The sequence below is a fragment of the Typopeltis vanoorti genome, chromosome 16 (assembly GCF_054136105.1).
Source record: "Typopeltis vanoorti isolate ZY-2024b chromosome 16, IOZ_Tvanoo_1.0, whole genome shotgun sequence".
NCBI lineage: Eukaryota > Metazoa > Arthropoda > Arachnida > Uropygi > Thelyphonidae > Typopeltis > Typopeltis vanoorti.
In genome coordinates, this window is record NC_143564.1 from 13,399,852 (window position 1) to 13,423,468 (window position 23,617).

A 23,617-nucleotide genomic window follows, 5' to 3' on the forward strand; every position below is an offset into this window, starting at 1 on the left:
TGTTCTATAAGTTTGAAATCTCTTATCAGTGAGATTCACATAAAAAAGGTGTGTTTGCAAGATATTTAGCCAACATATTAAAAGTGCGCATTGTCCATATACTTTAACAGATTAAAATCTCAGCATGTTTCAAAAATATATAATTAGCACTAGAGGGCTGCATGGCAAGCGTGAATAACTTTTCTGGTATGAGTATGTAGTTTCTGAGCTCTTTTCTATATAAAAAAAAATATTTGGAAGTAGTGCTTGTAGAGTTAGTAATCCAAAAATTCTTTTGAGTTACTGGAGCTGTTCAAACACTACATGAGCACCTTTTATTTTGAGTGACACCATGTTCAAATAAAAACAGGAATCTTCTTTCTCTCTCTAGATAGTCTCTAGCAGAAATGGGATATGAAAAAGCAGCTTGTTAACTAGATCAACATGGCTGCATTAATAAGGATATCCTTTATATATATATATATGATCAGATGTAAGGCTTAACTTTAACTGTTGTTATAGCTATTAGCATATTATGTTTGTAGTATTGTGCTAGAAGAAACTGATCGTGCTAGGGGTCTTGAAGTTTTAGTAGATAGGAAATTGAAATTCAGAAGCCACATAGCAAAGAGTGTAAAGACAACTCAAAGGATAACTGCGATGCTGAAAGAGCGTTGACATGTTCATCATCACTACTGTTGCATTTCCTGTTTCTGCTTTGATTACACAGTCCAACACAATTTTTGCTGACTTTTATATGAAACTTGTCAAATATCAAACCCATTTTTCTCTATCACGTCAGGTTTTTCCTCTATGGCATTTTCTTTTTGCTAATTTGTAAGTTTTTGATAGTTTTAAGGAGGCAGTACTATTTAGAGGATCAAAAAAATCGATTTTTTAATATTATTTTCTGAAAGTATGTACTTTTAAAAATCTGTTCCTAACTTTTTATCAAGAAATTCGAAAAATTCCCGAAGATATAGCCTATTATTCAAAGCGGCGTGCAGATCAGAATCGGAGCGCTCTCGCTTGTTAGTAAACAAATAAATGCGTAAGAACCTGCAACGGCACGCACGGGCGCTTTGAATGCGAGAGAGGCTGATAATTAGATGCATAACTACTTAACAATATTCATTAAAAATTACAAAAATATTTATAAAAACATAACAATTTTACTTATACATGAGTTTCAGGGAATAAATTTTTGTTTGTAGCAATTTCTGCTGTGTGTTCTGTTTTGGCAATCCCTTTGAATACTCCAAGTAGTCGGCCATCATGTGAGAATCCCAATTTCCTTGGTACCGATCTTCCATAGTTTTTAAGTCTTGACGAAATCTTTCACCTTGTTCATCGCTTCCAGCACCTAAATTCTTGGGAAATCTATCAAGATGACTGTATAGGAAATGAAGCTTTATGCTCATGTTGCAACCTAGGCACTGGAAAATTTCAAGCATTGTTTCCACTAGATATTTGTAATTGCACGCTTTTTTGTTTCCAAGAAAATTATTCGCAACCATCGTAAACGAAGTCCAGGCCTCTTTCTCAATTTCGTTCATAGAGTTGATGAAATTTGGGTCTCTCATTAAAGTTCTAATTTGCGGTCCATCAAATACACCGGCTTTAATTTTTTCATAACTAAGTCGTGGAAATTTTTCGCATATGTATTGGAAACAGTCACCTTGTAAATCTAAAGCTTTAACATACTACTTCATAAGATCTAGTTTGATATGTAGAGGTGGAATAATGATTTTTTCTCTGTCGATTAAAGGTTTATTTATAACATTCTGTTCTCCAACATTTAAGGATATTCTAAGAGGCCAATATTTCTGACTCCAGTGTTGGTTTCTAGCTCGACTATCCCAGAAGCATAGAAAACACGGAAACTTTGTATATCCTCTTTGAAAGCCAAGTAAAAAGTTCACCATTTTAAGATCCACACAGATGATCCAGTTATGTTCTGTATATTTTAATAACTTCAGAACTTTTTTAATGTCCTCATATGTTTCCTTTAAGTGGACTGAATAGCCAATAGGAATTGAGCCATATACATTCCCATTGTGTAGTAAGACACACTTAAGACATCTGCTTGAACTGTCGATAAATAAATGCCACTCATTTGGATGATATTGTACAACACTCATTTCAGTAAGTAAGCCTGACACATTGTTACAGTAAATAAACCCACACTCGTGTTTAAAATATTGTACAAGATTACTTTCCCTGCTACGATAAAAAGTTATCTTCGTATCTTGCTCCAGTAAGTTTTTTTCATTTAATCTTGAAGCTATCAATTCCGATGATTCCTTTGATAGGCCCAAATCTCTTACTAAGTCATTCAATTCTGCTCGAGTAAAACGTTGTGGTCCAGAACTAGAAATTAAATTTTCATTGTCTAAATCAACATCTGGGTCTTGCTCCTCAAGAACATCTGGCATATCCCGATCATGCTCGTTCTCAAGTAAAGGAAGTCCTTTATAAATTGGCATGGCAATTTCATTGGAATGAGCAACTGGCCGAATTGCTGAGTCGAGATTTGGACACACAATTTTTTTCTTATTCTTTTTATTATAACCAGAAGTCTGAATTAAACAAAAATAGCAGTCATCTACGTGATTTTTCGGTTCATGCCAAATCATTGGAATGCCAAAAGCTAATTTTTGGCATTTTCCCTTGCTCCACTGTCGTAAATTTTCTACACATGACTTGCACACTTTATTTGGAACCCATGACTTGTCCTGATCTGCAATTTTTACGTCAAAGTATGCAAAGTAAGTATACTTTCTTAATGAAATCAGTGATATTTGTCCTTTGACTGGGAACAGTAAAGCTGCCACAAATGTAGCAGAAGGAATCTACACTATTGACACAATTTCGAGTAGTAGACATGATGTATTTTCTTCACTGCCGACTAACATGCAATTAACAAGACAAAAAAAAAACAGTGACTTTATTGAAACATTTATAAGCGCTCATCATACTTTCACGATCGATTAACGATTGACTGATTTCGATCGTTCTTTTTCTGCTATGATGCATATAGCATTCATTTGTTTTAGGCAGTTGTCATCGCCTACTTTTCATCACCTAACTGTATTAGGTCGGTTATCGTCCTCTCTCGCATTCAAAGCGCCAGTACATGCTGTTGCAGGTTCTTACGCATTTATTCGTTTACTAACAAGCGAGAGCGGTAAGCGCTCCGATTCTGATCTGTGCACCTCTTTGAATAATAGGCTATATCTTCAGGAATTTTTCGAATTTCTTGATAAAAAGTTAGGAACAGATTTTTAAAAGTACATACTTTCAGAAAATAATATTAAAAAATCGATTTTTTGACCCTCTAAATAGTACTGCCTCCTTAAAACTATCAAAAACTTACAAATTAGCAAAAAGAAAATGCCATAGAGGAAAAACCTGATGTGATAGAGAAAAATGGGTTTGATATTTGAAATCAGTGCACCCAAATTAGTAAAAAAACAAGTGTTAGATCATAATCAGCAGAAAAAAAATTTTTTTTTGTTGGCCAGTGTTATCACAATGTTTTTGTTGCATCATATTTCTTTGAGAGCCCTTAATTCTGATTTGGGGATATTTATCAGTAGTAATTTAGGTCTGAGCAACATAGCTGAAGTTGGAATTCAGATAAGGATCTTGGAAGATGGCATAATCCCTTCTCTATGTGTGCTATGATGTCCACTTTTGGGATATTCTCTGGAGATAAGGTAAAACTTCTTATTTTCTGTACAAGATAAACTTTTAGAAGATGGATTAATTATGATCGTTGAATGTCTAGATGTTTGTGTGTTTTTCTTTTTCCTGCTGAATTAAAAAAAAAAATATATATATATATATATATTTCTTTCTATTGAAAAAAAAAAAAAGTTTTATTGAATGCAAGTGCATCTACAGTTTCGCATAAATTTACTGGTAGCAACATTGCTAGTTCCACGTGCATGGAACGTATCCTGATCAGTTTTTGAAAGTTTTGATCTAGTGGCTATGATCCTTTCTTTAAAAAAGTACCATTTCTGTTCTCTTATAGATCTTTTCTGCTTTGGCTGAATGGAATGTCTATTTAAGCCTAGTGAACTTTGGTATAATATCATTATAGAAATACAATTTTATTAATACAGACCAGTATTTTACAATAAAAACATTTATTCAAAACCTACCAGTTTCGCCAGCAAACTGTCTGGCTTTTTCAAGGCATTACGGAGATATGAAAGTTAGTAAATGCAAATTAAAAGGAACATAAAAAAACGTTGTAAACCAAACTAGTATCTATGGTTACACGTTTCGCGTGACAGAGATGACTTATTTTTCTTATTCATTATCACGCATGCATGTTTGTTGTAGACTTGTAATGTGATTACTGGCTAGCTGTAGTTCAGATTGATTGAAAGAGAAGAATCAAGTTTTTCCACGAACTGTTTAGAATTACACCCTGATTTCTGTTGAGGTTTCCGCCGGTTATTAGTACTATTGTGGCTTCCTTAAATACACGATGTCTGTAGTCGTCATCGAGATATGGCATGGAGCTGTTTTTGCCAATCTATCGTGTGGGTATACGTGCAGAAATGATGTGCTAAGCCGGAAGAGATGCTTCTGTTGTGGTTTACGTCACCAACATGTTCTTTTTGTCTAATTTCTAAACTTCGTGAAGTTTGTCCGATGTAGGCAAGACCACAGGAGCAGGGAATGTAATATACTCCTGGATATTTGTAGAACGGAACTTTATCTTTTGGAGATCCTAAAACTTATCTGATGTTGGTGGTTGGTTTGAAGACCACTCTGATGTTGTGGGCTCTTAGTATTCTTGCTATTTGATAAGAAATTGACTTGATGAAAGGTATCACTACAGTAGAAATGTGCTGACGGTGGGATTCTTCTTGTCTGGAGTTGTCATTGTATCTATACAATGACATATCTCCGTAATGCCTTGAAAAAGCCAGACAGTTTGCTGGCGAAACTGGTAGGTTTTGAATAAATGTTTTTATTGTAAAATACTGGTCTGTATTAATAAAATTGTATTTCTATTATAAAACGACAAAAAATGTATAATTTATAATATCATTATCTCTACATTGCACTAGAAAAGTTAATCAGTGAACTTTTGTATACTGTCATTAACCCTACTTTGAACTAGAGAAGTAATATATTGATAAAGTTCTGTTGTTGATGCATAATTCCTGTAACTTTCTCACTTTAGACCATAAAGACTCAATGTGAGTTTCTAGATGATGATGAATATTTCTGTGCTTTAGCAAATATTCATTTAATTTCTGTTATGGAGATGGCATGTTTCTAAACATAAATAGATTTATTAAAATAAATCTAATTAATATAACCAGTATGTTTCGTAAATAGTTGTACTTACATTATCAGGGGACAAGACTTATATTAGAAAAAATTAATGACAGATGTTATAAGAACTTTAGTAAACTAATACATATAAATAGAATGATCAAAAATAAATAAAAAATAAGCATATTAACTAATGTCGAAGCATTCAAACAATGTTAGTTGCTGCTCAAATACTGCATAGAAAACATGTTCTTCATTTCAGGATAAATATTTGAAAAAACCAGGAAAAAACCTTGCCATGGTTTCTCTCTTCCCATTGCCAATCCTAGCAAATATCTCTATGGGAAAACTTTGAAAAAGAATGCTATTGAAAAATACCATAAAAAACCAAAAACTTGGTTGCGATATATTGATGAGATTTCAGAAGACTTAAAGCAGTTTAAAGATTATTCCAAACAGCTTGCACCCAAATATAAAATTCACTATTGAACTGGATATCAGGGAACAGTAGTTTTCTGTGCTCTAAGAGGATCACAGAAAATTACTGTTCCCTGGTATCCTTCTCGAAGTGTTTGAGGAAGAAACAAGATTGATCTTTTCATTATACAGAAAACCAACTACAACTGGAGGAGTCTTATATGGTACTTCACACCACCATCCATTACAAAAGATAAAAATGATAAAACATTATGGACAGAGCCTACATATTTCCTGTATGTCAGAAAAACATAAAGAAGAACTGCATTACGTTCGTCATACTTCCTCCTGTAATAGTACGAACTGAAGATGATGAACAAAATTCTGGATATGCCCCTGATAGCTCCTTCAAATAAACAAGCTTTCAGAAATTTAATTACCTTATGTGAAGATTGTTACAGACAAAGTTGTAATAAAGTGGCTTCTTTCCTAATGTATAAGATTTCATGGTTTTTGCATCTACCAAAGCCACCACATCCTTCCATAAAAAAAAACCCAGGATTATACAAAATTCATTGCTCTTGTTTCGTTTGTTGTGTAGGCCAGATGGAATAGTCTGGAGAGATATGCATGTCTGAATATGTAAAGAATGTTGAGAAAAAAAGAAAGCACAGATCAGAATTAGCCTTCGTCAAAACAAATACAGGCCACCATGTAGTTTGGCAAAAAAAACAGAAATTGTGTATATTGATCACAGTTGTTTGTAAGAAAATTTAAAGAGTTCTCAGAAATGCTCTGTACCCCCAATGCAGCTTAACAAAAACAAAAGTTGAATCCTACACCAAGTTTGGTCTGTATTCATCAAGTTCTAACAACTGTGGAATTGGGATGTGACATGCTTAATTTCACAGAACATGACAGCAACAATTAGCATTATTTGACTGCTTGCACATTAGCTAATACAATGTTTTTTTTTATCACTCTGTTTTATATGTACTAGTTTCTTCAAGTTCTAATAACATCTGTTCTTCTCTTCTTCTTTTCAGTCATTTTCTGTCCACTGCTGGACGAAGGTCTCCTCCAGTTCTTTCCAACTTTCTCTGTTCTTGGCAATGGTTGACCAATTTTCCCCGACAAAATTTTACAATTCATCACTCCACCTTCTTTTAGGACGTCTTTGGCCTTGTTTCCCTTCTTTAGGAATCCAGTTCGTTAGTATGGTGGTCCATCACTCATCTTCGCTTCTGGATAGATGTCCAGCCCATTTTCATTTTAGTCGCTTTTGGTGAAGAACGATGTCAATGATGAGAGTCTGGCTTTTTATCCAGGTGTTTCACTTTTTATCTTTTAATGTGATGCCTAGCATCAACCTCTCCATTTTTCTTTGAGTTGTTAATTTATTTGCTAGCGCTTTTGTTAGTGACCAAGTTTCACAACCATATGAGATGACTGGAAGTAAACACTGGTTAAATGTCTTCCTTTTTAAACAGAGTGGGACATCATTGTTTTGAAAAATGCTTTTCAATTTTCTGAATGATCCTCAGGCAAGTTGAACTCTCCAATTTATTTCCGTTCGGAGTCCACAGTTTAGATCAATGAGATGACCTAAGTATGCATATGAAGAGACTCTTTCCAAGAAATTGTTTTCTATTATTATGTTTTTTTGGTGTTACAAAATGATTAAACATGATTTTAGTTTGTTCTCTGTTTATCTTTAGACCGACTTTTCTACTTTCATGATATAGGTCTTCTATCATTATATTAAGGTCTTCTGGAGTGTTTGCAAAAATTATATCATCTGCAAATCTTAGGTGTGTTAAGTTTCTGTTATTAATTTTTATACCAAGGTTTGTCCAGTTTATATTATTAAATATTTCTTGAAGGACTGCTGTAAAGATTTTTGGTGATAGAGAGTCTCCTTGTCAGACACCTTTTTCAATTGATATTTTATTGTTACTCGTGTGAAGTTGGATTGTTGCTGTTGCAGTGTGGTATATTGCCTGTAGGAGGTTCATATATTCTCCAGGAACTCCCTGATTCTGGAGTGCTTTGATTATTGCATTAGTTTTGATGGTATCAAATGCTTTTTCATAATCAGTGAAGGCTAAACAGGGGCAATTGGTTTTCTTTTATTTGTTTTACTGCATGAATATGATCAATTGTGTTAAAGCCTTTATGGAATTATGCTTGTTCTACTGGATGGTTTGAGTATAGAAGAGGTGTTAACCTGTTTGTTATTAGTTTTGTGAGAATTTTGTACAAATTAAGAGAGAATACTAATTGGTCTATAGTTTTCTCTGCAGTTAGCCTAGTGGCTTTGCGCTTCACAACCATATGCCTGGGGAAGGAGTGTCCCAGGTTCAATTCCCATCGAAGACATGAGGAACTTGAGGATCTTCCTCAGGCATAGCCAAGTTAGCCGGTCTTGGGTGCGGGCAGTAGGGTTTTTTCCACCAGTTTATCTGGCATTTTTCATTCTGCAAGCCATGAAAAATGTTAATTTTTCACTGCTTGTGGAAAAATGAAAAATGAACCCGTGAACATACGCTTCTACAGCCAAAAAAAATATATCCCCTCCCCCCCCCCCAGCAGCAGACTAGGTGACAGGTCAGTTTGGAGTGGTACTAACAAGAAGTCACATCTAAGTAACACGTGGATCCTGCATAGGAAGCGGGAATAATGCGTAGTGAAAGAAGAAGACTAATTGGTCTATAGTTCTTTACTTCTTTGTCCCCCTTTTTAAATAACAGTATCAGAGTAGCATTTTTCCAATTTTCTGGTATCTTCCCCTCTTCTAGGCATAGATTTAGTAAGTTTGTGACATGGTGAATTATATTGTTTCCTCTGCATTGAATTAATTCTATGTGATTTAAGTATTCACCAGGACATTTTCCATTTTTCATTTGTTTTAATGCTTGTTTTATTTCATCTGAAGTGAATGGAGGAATGAATTCCATATGCGATGGAGAAGAGTTATTTATATTTGATTTATCTATAGAAGGATCGCTATAGAATTCTTCTAGCCTGCTTAGGATTTGTTCTTGGTTCCTTATTGTAGTTCCATTGTTATCTTTTATTGCAGTTATTTGACTTTTGCCAACTGATAAATGTTTTCTTAGTACTTTCATATTTGTATTATTTTCAATTGTTTCTTTTATTTTTTTAGTGTTATTACATATAACAGCTGTTACATAATGCATAGTAACATCTGTTATATGTAATTAATTTTTTTCTAGTCTTTTTTTTTTTTTAAATACAAGTCTGTACTCCTGATGAGAGTCTCGTAAGTCTGACACTTGTAAGACTTGTTGGGTTATATTGTTTATTTTAATAAATCTATTTATGTTTAGAAACATATGGTCTCCATAATGGAAATTAAATGAAGATTTGGTAAACCACAAAAATATTAGTTATCACTATTTTTAAGAGAGTTTGTAGAAAGCTTTGTGAATCCTCCCGTATTTCAGACAGCATAATTGATTATTTCATTGAGTTTGAATTGCAGAAGTATGAAATTGAAAATTTCATAACTTAGTTATGCTAACCTTTTTGCATACAAAAAAAAAAATGAAAATGCTACTATTAGATGCAAGTGTGCATGCACTAAAGAATCAAACTTATTCTGCAGTTGATCATTGAAGCTTAACAGCAGACTTGAATCATACTTGGCTTTTGTTACAAAGTTAAGTTTATTTTAATTTTAGTTATTTTTCTTTTGAAGAACAGTTAGATTATAGTGATTAAAAAAAGTAATGTTGTAATAATATGACTATGTTTTAAACTGAAACAAATCTCTCCCATTAAAAATTTTCTGTTTATATTCTTGATTGGTATAGTTTACTTTACTAAATTGATTTTTTGTTTTTTTTAAAAATTCAAAATAATATTCCTTTACAGAAGGCCGTATTCTGAAGTTTATTGAAGAAGCAGCTGCTGCTCCTACAAACAATTCTATGAAGATACCCCCAGGTCTGTCTGCTCTTCAGAAAGAATTAATTCATGCTACAGGACAATTTATGCGTTTAACTGGACATAACCGAGCTGTGTTTGGAGAGTATTATGCTGACATAATTAATACATTACGACATGAACATAATGATGATGATGAGACTAAGCCTTTTAGTTATATCTAATAAATGTGAATTTGGGCACTTATTTATATTTATAGAATATATATAAAGTTGTAAAAAGAATTTTAAAATGGTTACTTGGTACTTCATTAAAAGAGCAATTATTGAATATTAATCTTCATTACAGCTGTCAGTAGGTAGGTCTTTTGTAATACAACCAATTTAATTTCAATGTTACACTATTATTATATGTGTCATTTTAAACTTATTTTTAGACAGAAAATTAGAATGGGAATAATTGATTCATTTTGTAATGCCATTCATTAATGGGCATTACAAACAGCTGAATTATGAGTATGTAGGAAGTGCTACTCAAAAGATTGAAGACTGGTCACAGCACGTGTGTGTAGCTGGCAACATGTCCTACTGCTAGGTATTATTGTATTCCTTCATTATGAGCTTGTCTGTTTAGTCTTGTCATTCCAGCTTGCAGGATTTTCATCTGATTAGATTTAATTATTCAGCTGTTTACTGTGTTTTACAATTTTTGAAATAAGTGAGGTGAAATCATTTCCATCTAATTTTATTTTAAACTCAATAAAATGTCTGCAGTTCAAAGGTCTTAAGAGGCCTGAAATACACAATAGATACAGGAAAGTACTAATCTGAATAATCAATATTTCAATCTAAATCATCTTCAGTGCAAAAGATAGAATAAACGATAATGGATGTCATAAGGAAAAATGAACCATGTACAGCAGATATGAAATTTATACATATACAAAAATAAATAAATAAAATTTAAAAAATAATAATAAATTATTGTTTACAATTACTAAGGATAAGACCAAATTTTGATTATTTTATTTTATTAAAAATAAAAATTTATTTTTATTAGATGTTAGCACAACAAATGGAGAACGTGAGAACGTCCAGAGAAGCTAATTTTTCCTTCCTTTTCCATAGTAAATGTGATTTCAGGGATGTAGACTGTTGATCTTGGTTAAGAATGACAATAAGCTTCAGGATGCAGGCTATATTGGAAAAAAAAAAGGGGGGGGGTCATCTCCATGTAGCATACCTAGAAAAAAGGTTGTGGCTGCATGGAGGCAAAACTGGTTGTCTTTACTCATAGTGAGCATATTCCATATGAACCTATCATTATCTTGATCATCTCCACAGCTAATGAAATTTGTGCACTGTATTCAGATGTGGTGGCTATAGTGAAGCCTTTAATATCTTAATTGCCATTCCTGAGATACTAGTTGGTCAGTTTTCTATCTCTGTCTTAGAGCATCTTTTATACAAATCATTTTGTCATCTTTCCCTCCCTTCGGAACTGACCACAGCTAAGACTTAAATTAAAGAACATGGAGATGGGTATTCTTGTAATCTACCGGCCATGGCTATATTTGTATTGAGATTTGCATTTAACATAAAAATATCATCTCACCTCTGTTTCATTTCTCTTCTTTCATCAGTTCCTATTGCATTGCATTGCTACAGTATCTTCACCTAGATAGTATACTCTTTAAATTGTACATGTTTTGGTCATAAAGTATTACAAAATAAAGATTTATTGTTACATAGACCATATATTTACAACGTACTTAAGCTCTTACAAATTGCCTACTGGTTTCGCTAGTAACTGACCAGCTTTCTCAAGGCTTGCATAGTACAAAAAAGAGGTAAATGCAAAAAAGGTTTCAAAATACAAAGAACCGTTAGTACCTGTTAGGTAGCTAGGGTGACCCGTTCGTGTGACATAACTACTCAGCATCATGAACACGCGTTACATGCAAACGCGTAATATGATTATTTGCATACTGTAGCTCTGTTGAACTGAGGGAGTTAATTAGATTTTTCCAGGTATCGTTCAGAATGGCCCCTTGATTTCTATTTAGGTTACTTCCCGTACATAGTACAACTGCCGCTTCTTTAAATACTTTAAATACGAGTATTTAAAGAAGCGGCAGTTGTACTACGTACGGGAAGTAACCTAAATAGAAATCAAGGGGCCATTCTGAACGATACCTGGAAAAATCTAATTAACTCCCTCAGTTCAACAGAGCTACAGTATGCAAATAATCATATTACGCGTTTGCATGTAACGTGTGTTCATGATGCTGAGTAGTTATGTCACACGAACGGGTCACCCTAGCTACCTAACAGGTACTAACAGTTCTTTGTATTTTGAAACCTTTTTTGTATTTACCTCTTTTTTTGTACTATGCAAGCCTTAAGAAAGCTGGTCAGTTACTAGCAAAACCGGCAGGCAATTTGTAAGAGCTTAAGTTCGTTGTAAATATATGGTCTATGTAACAATAAATCTTTATTTTATAGTATACTCTTGCAAGGTGATCACTCAACAACTATTCCATTTGCTTCTGTCACTTCCCACTAAAGTCACACTTTCATAATCACTTGTCCTCTTTCTTATCCTGTAGGAAATGAACTCTTTTGGATTTCCTTTGGCCTGCTTTGCTAATTTTCTCTTATAATCTGATTTTGGTTTCCTTATCATGCTAGTTAGCATTAAGCCCACTTTTTCATCCATTCCGAGACCCTTGAGACAGCATTTCATGCTTTTATATATGTATATATAAATGATAAAGTATATTCCAAGGTGCTGTATAACACAAAAATTGTTTTATAAAAGTAAAACTTTCAGAACTACCCAATTTGAAAATTGGCAATAGCATTTAATTGTTTAACATAATCAGTATGAAAAATCCAAGTTGAAACTAGGAATCTGGAAAATGATAGCCAAAAACGTTTTTTTCTTGTAAATAACTGACTTCCTGTCACTTCCTTAGTGAAGACATTTACAAGAAAAGAACGATCTAAAAATCGTCTACAACAGACCATTCCAGCAATTTTAAGTACCATCATAAAATTAATATAAGGCTACTTCTCAGACAGCATGTATAGTAGTTGTCTGAGAGCACAACTAATTTTTATTTTTCAATAGAAGGTTTAATGTATTGAGAAATAACACTTTCTATTACATAACTAATAGCTTCAGTATTTAAGTAACAATTTGAATTTTCATCCTGCCGTTTATATTTTATCATTTTATATGAATTTCTCATCAACTTCGTATTACATGTTAGGCTTGATGGCTTATCATGGAGAAGTAACTTGGCTTCATATAAATAATGCTCTGATAGGGAAGTTAATGCGGCAGATTTTTTTTGCCTGTTTGTGAGATAAAAAATCCATGTTAGTCCATTTCCTATGGAGGTAGGAGGGTTTGTCCTTCCTAGAAACTGGTTTTTCATCCCACAAACAGGCAAAAAACTTGCCTGGAAAACATGCACAGTTGACAGACATAACACTATGTATTTAGGATGCAAAGAATCTTCCTTCAATTGAAAAGCCAATAAGAAGGCACTTTGCATTCTAGACAAAGATTCAAACCCAGGTTTTTCCAGCCAAAAGACATAATTTTTGGCTGAGCTGTGATTTTTTTTTTTTTGGGGGGGGGAGATACTTGATCCCAAGCTCCTCCATCCGAATATCCCTATATTTGTGCACTTTTTGAAGTAGCATCTCTGGAGAAATAATCAACATATGCAATAATATGTTTTAGATAAAGTCAATTTTATTTCTTATGATTTCCATCTGGATGTGTATGGGAGAGGGGAGAAAGTACAAAACTACAGTAACTATGCAGGCCAAACTACTGGAGACACACACAGCAAAAGGAAAGGTGATAGCATTAGCAAAGAAGCTGAGCTTATACACAAGTGCCTTGAATACTGCACATTCTAAAAAATGTAAGTTGTACAGCCTAAATTGTATATACAGTATGTCACTGTTATGTGCAAATTAAAAAAAAAATGTCCTATATTTTCTGCATTGTGTGATAAATGATTGTCTTCGATCTAACTACAATCCAAAAATTCAGGAAAAACAGGTGTAGAATCAGCCAGTTTTTCACAAATATTGCAAGCTTCAAAGGTTAATTTCTAATAAGTGTCCTTAATATTTTAGCAAAATGTCCCCAAAATTTTAGGTCCCTATCCACCATCACTCCCTGATCTTTCATCTCCTCCATTTCCTTTAAAATATCCCCAACACTCTTACTGAATTTTAAAATCATATATTTTGCTACATTAAACTGGTGGTCCCCACTCATTCAGCAATTTGTTCATTTCCACTTGGAAGGGTACAACATATGTTTAACTCCTTATAATTCTTCCCAACTTGGTCCTCTCTAAACAACTGTATATCACTATCAACCATTCCCAAATTTTTACATTTTAGTTTTTGATGGATTTTGGTATCTCAAGTAATGACATGCACTTTATATTGCATTCCTCTAGGGGTGCTTAAGGATCAAAGCTGTACAACTGGGAGGGAATGTCCAATCCTTACCTTCTTGTGGTGCGTCCTATTAGGTATCTACCAGGAGCGTATATTCAGGGTGTGCGGTGCAAGCCCACAGAAAAACACTATCACCAATATTATATTTGTGCATTCATTCCTGCTAAAGACTCCCCCTATTTGTTTTCTGGCTTATTGTAATTTTTAAAAGTAAACATAATATACTACTGCTTCATGAAGAGGACACTTGTAAACACTTGTAAAAGAGGACGTGTAAACATTGCATCGCATTTTCGTTAATAGCCTGGGTGTGTCGTCACAAATACAATCAGCTTTGAACAGACATACAGATGGCACAGTGGGTCAAATTCTTAGCATTCCAGCAGTTTTAAACCATGCAGAAGGCAAGGCAGGGTGTGCACTGAGACAACAGAATCCAGAAATCAGTGGCTATGATTGGTTATTGTGTCAATTAATTCAATTGAACGTTGTCATTTGTCATGAGTTGCTGTTTTTGTTTTCTGAGTTTCATCTGTTTTGCATTGTGAAGTGAACTGATGTGTTTAGGACTCTGATATAGACAAGTAATTTTCTATAAATAATTTATAACTTTTTTGCCCAAATTTACAATGGGAAACAGTGTTGGGTGAATGACTCATTTTCTTGCCAGAGCTCGGTATGATTATAGTCGAAGGAGGTTGGAACTTGTGTAAAATGAATTATTTCAGTCTGGAAAAATAATAATTTTCGAAGTGATTACTTTTTCCAGTTTCTGATTTTAAATACAGCCATATTATATGGCTGTATTTAAAACCATATCAAAATTCGAATTATCTGTGTCTCACTCTAGTATTTGCCAGTGATAATCTAATCTCACCACAAATCATAATCCTTTGTGCTTCTCACATGAACAGTGTGCATGAAGCATATTGTTCATTTAACCTTTGTGTTTTCCATATTCAAAATTATATTAATCGATAAATTAAAGTATTCAAAAGCTATCCGACAATTAATTGCATTAGACCAATTAAGATTAGCATGATATGTTATGCACGCTTTAAAACTTTCATACATCTTTAAAAATGCAATCATATGGTCAAATTGACATGATAGCACATTCAACCTAAATGGGCACATGATGGCACTGGTATCTACCTGGATACTGGACAAACAAGGATGGGCTGGCAATTTGGGATTTAGCCGAATAAACTGTATCCTTATTGGCTTTAACTACAATGTAAAATAATGGTACAACATGACAGATTTTCACCTTCTAGGGCATTGCCTGGCTAAACAAGGAACCAGCATGCACAGCAAAATGTCAGCTATGGAACAAATCCCAGAATACATCCCAACTCAACATCAACAGAGTTTGAGATTGGTACTATTAACATAAGAAGCATCAATAGAAAAGAAATTAGCAGAAAAATTTAATAAGTACCAGATCGACATAATAGCTGTGACTGAAACAAAGAAGACAAAAACAGGTGAGATCTTTCTAAGTGACAAATACAAAATGTTATATTCAGACAATAACAATCAGAGGAAAAGAGGAAGTAGCCATTGTATTCAACACTAAATATGAGGATAATCTTCTTGAATGGTAGACAATATCAATTATTAAAGGAACACGTAAGACCACAGTAATAACTTTTAATTAATAAGGTACAGATATTTTATACTAAAACTAATAGTACATCTTCAGTGTCACAAAGAATTATTGGAATGGAATACAAGTAATAAACATTTGGTGGATCACCTATTGATAGTAGAAAACTCCGAACAGGAATGCATTCAGGAATACACATCCATACTTGAAGTAGAAAAAGTAATCAAAAACCTGAAATGTGGAAAGGCAACTGGAGTAGATGATATTCGACCGAAAATGTTCAAGTATGGAGGTATAAAGGTCTTACAGTGGTGCACTGCATAGTTAAAAATGTCTTGACAGAGTGACAAATTCCAGATGATTGGAGTAGAGCTCTCATAGTACCCATATACAAAAAGGAAAATAAAACTGAATATGAGAATTACAGAAATATTTCTGTAGTGAGTGTTCCTGGTAAGATTTATGAAAGTATACTTGAGAAATGACTAAGAAAAATTGTGGAAGGGAAGCTTGGTGAAGAACAAACTGGATTCACCCCAAATATAGGTTGTCAGGATCAGATTTTCACTTTAAGACAAATAACTGAGAAATCTTGAGAATATAACATCATCATCAAATTCCTGCCATGTACCCTCAAAGGGTGTACAGGATATGATAGTACTACATGAAAAATTTACATCATTACTAACTTCCTATCTACAATTTTCCTGCAAATCAGTCTGTTACTTGTCAAGCTTCAAACATTATCAGATCTTATATTTCTATCATCCAAGGCACTTTGTACCGTATCAATCCACCTATATCTTGGTCTTCCTCTGGGTCGTTTTGCTGCCAACTTGGCAGAGAACACTTGTTTTACTAATCTTTCCTCGCCCATTCTGTTTAAGTGAACATACGACCTGAGATTAGCTCTGCTAACGCTTCCTGAATGTTGACAATGTCAAGTTCTTTCCTAATATCCTCATTTTTTAATATGATACTGCCATTTATGCCATCTGTTCATGCCTCTAATCTTTCTCAGGACTCTCATATTTGCGGTCTCTAGTCTTTGGTCAAGTGTTTTACCTGTGACCCAGCTCTCAGATCCATAAGTTAAAACTGGTTTCAACACTGTCTTGTATACAGCTAATTTAGTGTTACAACTAATTTCTCTCTTATTCAATTGACTTCCTACCATACCAGCTTTGCTGATTCTGTTATCTATTTCTATATTTAATTTACCATCTTCACTAAAAAATCATGCCTAAGTAGCTGAAATGTTTTACTTGTTCCATAGGTTCTCCATTTACAACACAGTTGACATTTTCAAAAAATTCTACCTATTTTAATTGTCCTCGTCTTTCGTTTTTACAACAGTTATTAAATTTAGTCAGGGAATCTTGCAAACTTGTAGCGGATTTATTTAGAAGTATAACATCATCCGCATAAAGCAAAGAGCTGTCATTAACATCTCCAATTTTGATATCATGTTTAATACCACTTTCTTTCATAATGTGATCCGTATAGATAATGAATAACAGAGGGGATAATGTACATCCTTGTCTCACAACAGATTTAACATTAAACCATCTTCCTGTACTTCAATTCTAACTGCTGACTTACAACTCAAATAAAGACTAAATATTGCTTGATATAATGCCCCATTAACACCATATAACTGTAGCGTATTGAATAGCTTCTCTCTTGGCACCTTGTCATATGCCTTTTCCAAATCGACAAAACTTAAATACAGATCTTTGTTATATTCCCATGATTTCTCCACTATTTGTCGTAAAGTGAAGATCTGATCCTGAATCCAGCTTGTTCTTCACCATGCTTTTCTTCTACAATTCTTCTCAACCGTTTCTCAAGTATACTTGCATATATCTTACCAGGAACACTCATTAGGGAAATACCTCTGTAATTCTCATATTCAGTTTTATTTCCCTTTTTATATGGGTACTATGAGAGCTCTACTCCAATCATCAGGAATTTGTCCCTCTGTCCAGGCATTCTGAACTATGCAGTGCAGCCACTGTAAGACTTTTATACCACCATACTTCATCATTTCTGGTCGAATATCATCTACTCCTGCTGCCTTTTTCTACTTCAAGTATGGATATGTATTCCTGACTGCATGCCTGGTCAGTATTTTTTTATCACTGTGCTGTCATCACTGCTTGTTTCATTTAGCAGTTTTTCAAAGTAATTACTCCATACTTCAAGGATATCTTTTTCTCCCGTTTTCATGTCACCTTTATCTCTAACTTCTTTACAGCGCTCTTTTCTCCATTTCTAAGCTTCTTCAAACCTCCAGAATATTTTGCCACCTTCTTGATATTTATTTTCTATGTTCTTGCCAAAGTCCTCCCATAACTTTTGTTTAGCTAGTTTTACACACTGTTTAGTTTTCTTACATGTCTCTGTATTCTCTTAGAGCACAAGCTGACTTATTTGCCAGGAACTTTTGATATGCTTTCTTCTTTTCCTTCACTGCTTCTTTAACTTCCTGTGTCCACCATGAAGTTCTAATTTTTCTATCCTTGCAGACAACTTCACCATATCTCTAGATGAATCAATCAGGGTTTTCTTCAAGGCTTGCTACTGAATCTCCAAGGTTTGGTTCCTGTTCTCAAACTCTTTCATTTTTTCTTCAATAATCTGCGTGTATTTTAGTCTACAGTTCACATCTGAGAGATGCTCAACTTTTATTCGCTTTAAAACTTTCTTACATGTTATTCTTTTCAATATGAAATTCAATTTTATCCTGCTCAAGACTAATTAGTGATCACTTCCAGTTTCAAATCCTCTGTACACTCTGGTGTCCTGCACCAGGGAGAAAACATCACTATCAACAATAACATAGTCAATGAGACTTTTCTTATTCCTTGTCTCTTCTCTCCATGTGAATTTGTGCACATTTTTATGTTGGAACATGGTGTTAGTAATAACCAGTCCATGTCCTGAGCACAAATCCAACAGATATTTGCCATTATTATTAGCTTTGCTCTTTTCTCCAAATTTTCCCAAAATATTTTTGTATGTCTCACAATCATTTCCTACTCTGCTATTTAGATCCCCAACAAGGACCAACTTTTCCTTTTTCATTGTGTCAGTTGCTTTTTCTAAAGCGTCAAAAAATTCCTCCACTTCTACCTTAGTAGAACCTTCTGTGGGACCATAGGCACAAATAAGTCTCATTGTCCAGTTCCCCATTCTCATATTTTCCCACATTACTCTACTTGCGACTGCCTGCCATTCAAGAAGATTAGCCTCGTATTTGAGAATATAACAAGGATTTGTATTTAAGTTTTGTAAATCTGGAAAAGGAATATGACAAGGTGTTAAGAGGAAAGCTCTTCAATTTGCTATAATTATAAGGTATAAATGGGACATATTGAGCAATACATAATCTCTATTTAAGCTGTAAATCAGCAGCTAGACTTGAAGGAGCGGTACAGGAAAATGGGTTGAGGTAACATCAGTTATGTGACAAGGGTGCACATTATTAAATCTGATATCAAAATTGGTGATGTTAGTCTTAGCTGTTTTCTTTCAGATGTTATTCTTTTGAATAAATCCAGTACAAGTCTACATGATTTCCTGACTAAATTTGAATAATATGGAATGTGAAATATGAGGGAATGCAAGTTGCAAAGCCTTGTAAATAGAAAGGGAGGAGATACAATTGTGACACATAAGTTGGTGAGGATTCATCTTTTTGGATGAAAACTCACGTAAAATACTTTATTAGTGTAGAATTTTTGCCTAAGTATCATGGGCATTGTCAGTACAAGATCACAAAATAGCAATTAAGCATTAACAGATAATTCTATATAAGATAACTAAAAAGGTCAGTAAATTTCCTAACTTATTTTTAAAATATAAATATATATTTAGGAAAGATTAGCGGATTTAAAAAGTACTATCTCCTACAAAAGGTATGGGCATAGATCATCAGATTTTTAAATAGACAGTTAAGTTTCATGTTTCTTTTTAAAGTCATTGTATGAGGAAGTATTTAACTTCCCAGCTTCATATAAGGTCCATACATTCCAAGTTGCAAGCCTTAAGAGAAGATTCTTGGTTTTTAGACGTGAAGAATCAGAAGATACCCACCCTAGAGGATTTAAGGTATCTTCGTCATAGAGCTGTTTTCATAGTATCCATCTTACGTTCCTGAGTTTCTTTCTCTTCTTCTTCTCTGTAATGTTGCCAAGAGGCAGAGGGTCCAACCTTGTCTCTATGCTCTGCAAGTCCAGAGCTCATGGTATTTAACATAAGACTTGTGTTCAGTCAAAAAAAATTGACTTATATCTTCTATGATTATTGAATAATTATTTATTTATTAAAATAGTATGAGCAGCTCAGCATTTTGACATTTCTTTCCATTTATTGTATTCAAGAGTTTAAAAAAAAAATTGAAAAACTATTTAAAATCATATACACACTTAACAGGTATCATTTAGCAGAGAGATGTATTATCAGTGAAGCTATATTCTATATCCTTTATCAAGCTCAGAGTCAAAGACTTAACAGAATTTAAATTGAGGCTATCATTTTAGTTCAGTGATCTACAGCTCCTTTTCATTAGAATTGCTTTTTATGAAAATCTTTGTTGTTTCTGCTTTAATCATAATTACCTTATATAGTGCTGCGTGCACATATCAGTTTCTTTCTTCCTTTGAAGATGACAATTTGATTTTGCTTAAATTTTGGAAGTATTATTTCAAAGCTTTTTTTTTTTTTCTAATTAATATGTAATATACATTGCTAATTTCCCTAATAATACTGTTCAGAATTTCAACTTTACATTTACATTGTTTAATTTTTCTGTTATGTTTGCTTGCACCAGTGTTCATTTATTCATAGTGAAGAGATGTGCTTGATTGTTTAAGCAAAATTATAATAAACAGTTTGTTGTATGCTGTGTTTATTGTTTTCTTCAAAATGTCCACATATATTTCTGTTCATTAAAATATTAGAACAGCTTCCTGCAACAGACATTTGTATTTTAATGGATAAATAATATGTAAATATGTTATTTTGATAGATAAGTGCATGTTCAATAAATATTAGAATTAAGTTTGAGTTGTGAGTTAGTATAAGTTATTATGATAGACATGTTGCTGGTTGAGTGCCTCCCATGATGAGTGTATTGACTCCATGGAGGTTACTGTAATAATATTCTATTTTAAATCTGGCCTTGCTTACCATGCCAATTGACACTAGAATCAAACCAAGATTCTTCACTCCAGCCTGTTTGAACTGAATCATCTGTTTCTTGAAATATGTATAACTTCATGACATCTTCCAAATCTTAATCACTCTGATTGCATACCTTTCTCTAAGTTCTTCTCTTCAAGGATTAGGCATTTACCTTTTCTGGATTCACTGGTATATATCTATCCACTTCTAAAAGAATTGCTATTAACTGTTCATAATTTTTCTTTATTTATTTGTAATAATGAATAAGTTACATAACCTTGTATTTGAATTACAAAAGCAATGTTTCCTTCTGAACTCTCATAGTTGATTCTCCTGTTTACTTAGCTGTGAGCAAGACATGAGCAAGTAAGCACATAATACATCACTCATGTCTTGAAGGTTGTCATCTGATCTTCTCTATTGATGTCTTTGTAAGAAGAAAGATAATTGGTTTAATAAATTTATTTTTCTGTACGTATGTCAGTCATTAATAAAAATAGAATATGTTTATTACACGCTTTTTTTAAGCATCTAGATAGTATAAGTCATGTCTGACTTATATTGCAGAACTTTGTTTTATAATTAGTAGAATTATTTAATTAATAAAAGCAAATATTTCTCTGCTGCTACAGTACTTGGTTCTCTTACTTAATGGCAGTATGCTGCAGAAATGTGTTTTGGAGACCAAACACATTTTGGCCTCTAAAATGTGTTTGGTCTCCAGAAATATTGGTGGATGATGGTGTTATTTATCCTCTAGAGTAGTGGTTCCCAACCTTTTTCCACTTTTACCCCTTTTAAACCTATTTCTATAAATTGTACCCCTTGATTTTAAATACTGACACTTTTGTTCAGTGCCTATCTTAATGTAACACACTTACTTATACTCAGTCAATAACTGAACTAATAACGTCTAAAGTCAATAATGTGTACTCTCGTGGGTACGCATACCACCGGTTGGGAACTGATGCTCTAGAGTAGTGCTGATAATTGTAATGACAACTGACGATTACTAATAGCAAGAGAACTTTTGGGGTGTACTATTGTTGAAGAAATATTTTGGCTAACCAATCAGGATATGATATGAACTCTTGGGAATCACTGAACTAGAGATTAATTTATTCATTAATTACTGAATTTTTTTTTTTCTGTGAAATTATATACTTTACTCAATTTGAAAATAAATAGTTTCTGAAAATGTAATGATATCTTTTTATACTGGATTATTCAACATTAATGATTTATTTTTTATTTCTTCTGTTCAAGATATTAGTTCATGAATGCAACAAAACATAATTATGCATGTACACAGTCTTGCCATAAATACTGTTACAATATCCACATATACCCTGTGCTGCCCACAGAACTGCACAAGCCCAGTTCCATTAGTGGCACTGTGTGCAGCCGACATTCACATGTTTATCAATAGAGGAAGAGTTGTCTAGTTCTACAGGATAACATATAGTGAGGAGATTATGAGAACTGTTTAGCTGTAACAGCATTTCACAAGATTGAATGCAGCGACTTGTTATTTTCAACACACTAAAAACACTCAGGATCAGTAGGATGTTTGTGTATTGGACTATTAACTCGTTAATCGGTATCATTCTAATACCGAAGACGTATCTGACTGCCAAAGACCAGGTCGACCATTTTGGATTAGGACACAATAGCTTGTGAGGACTGTGAAGGCATGTCTCTGCTGTAATTCTGTGAGAATGCAGAAAGTGATTTTGCAAGAGATGAACTTTTTGCACTGAACGATGTCATGTGTACTGATGACCTGGGGTTGAAAGCCTATTGTTATTCTACTGAACATTTCCTAACACCACAACCACAAATGCAGAGGGTGATAAAATTAAAATGCACTTCTCTGGGAGTATGTGAACAACAGACACAGAGATATACTCTTCATAGATAAGATTTTCACCATTGAAGAGTCATTTAACTGCCAAAACGATCAATATGCCTCTCGACTTTTCACTTAGTCAACTACAGACATCTCATACACCATCATCTGTTTCTACCTTCGATTGTTCAATGCACACAGAACAGTCCACTCTGATTTCTTTTCCATCTATGCTGATGGTTCAAAATCGGATTACAATCTCTAACCAGATCCCACTCGACTGCAGTAACTATGCAGCAAAGTTGCATGCTATTCAGTTCACACTTGTGCATATCAAAGAAACTTCTACCCAAAATGTATAATTTATACAGAGTCTTTGATTTCTTTACAGGATATCTCCTCTATGATGCATATTCTATATCCAATGTTTGGTGAGATCCTTAATTTTGATGTTCATTTGTGTTGGATTCCCAGCCACATGGGAATTAAGAGAAATGACATTGCAGATGCAGCTAGCTAGATCAGCTCAGTTTTTCATACAGTTTGACGGTCCCTTATACCGACTATACACAAGTCATATAATCAAAATTAATTGTCCAGTGGTAGGAAACTGATGAACAAATTACACAAGATTAAGCATGGGCAGTCTAGTCAACGTAGGACCAGAAGAGAGGAAGTTGTTCTTGCTAGGCTCTGCATAGGTTGCAGTCATGTCACATTCTTATTTACATAGGTAGGCTGATGACCTTCCTATGTGTGAGAAATACAAGACAGTCTTACCATTAGTCATATTCTGGTTTCTCTCTCGTGTGAAGTGCTCACACTTCACACGAGAGAGATATGACATTTTTAGTTATCTGGCCAAGTCCTATACAC

The 23,617-nt window shown here is 33.8% G+C and overlaps 1 protein-coding gene across 2 annotated transcripts in view; it reads left to right on the top strand.

Annotated features, from left to right (window-relative positions):
• Positions 1 to 23,617, top strand: part of LOC150097854 (T-complex protein 11-like protein 1) — a 202,108-nt gene that overhangs the window by 177,785 nt on the left and 706 nt on the right. The window contains exon 10 of one of the 2 annotated variants that reach the window (XM_090406253.1): positions 9,595 to 9,666. In XM_090406253.1, coding sequence (XP_090262379.1) covers positions 9,595 to 9,666 — 72 coding nt within the window. Of the gene's footprint in view, positions 1 to 9,594; positions 9,853 to 23,617 lie in introns of those variants that run through there. The other variant, XM_090406251.1, reaches the window with a different exon arrangement.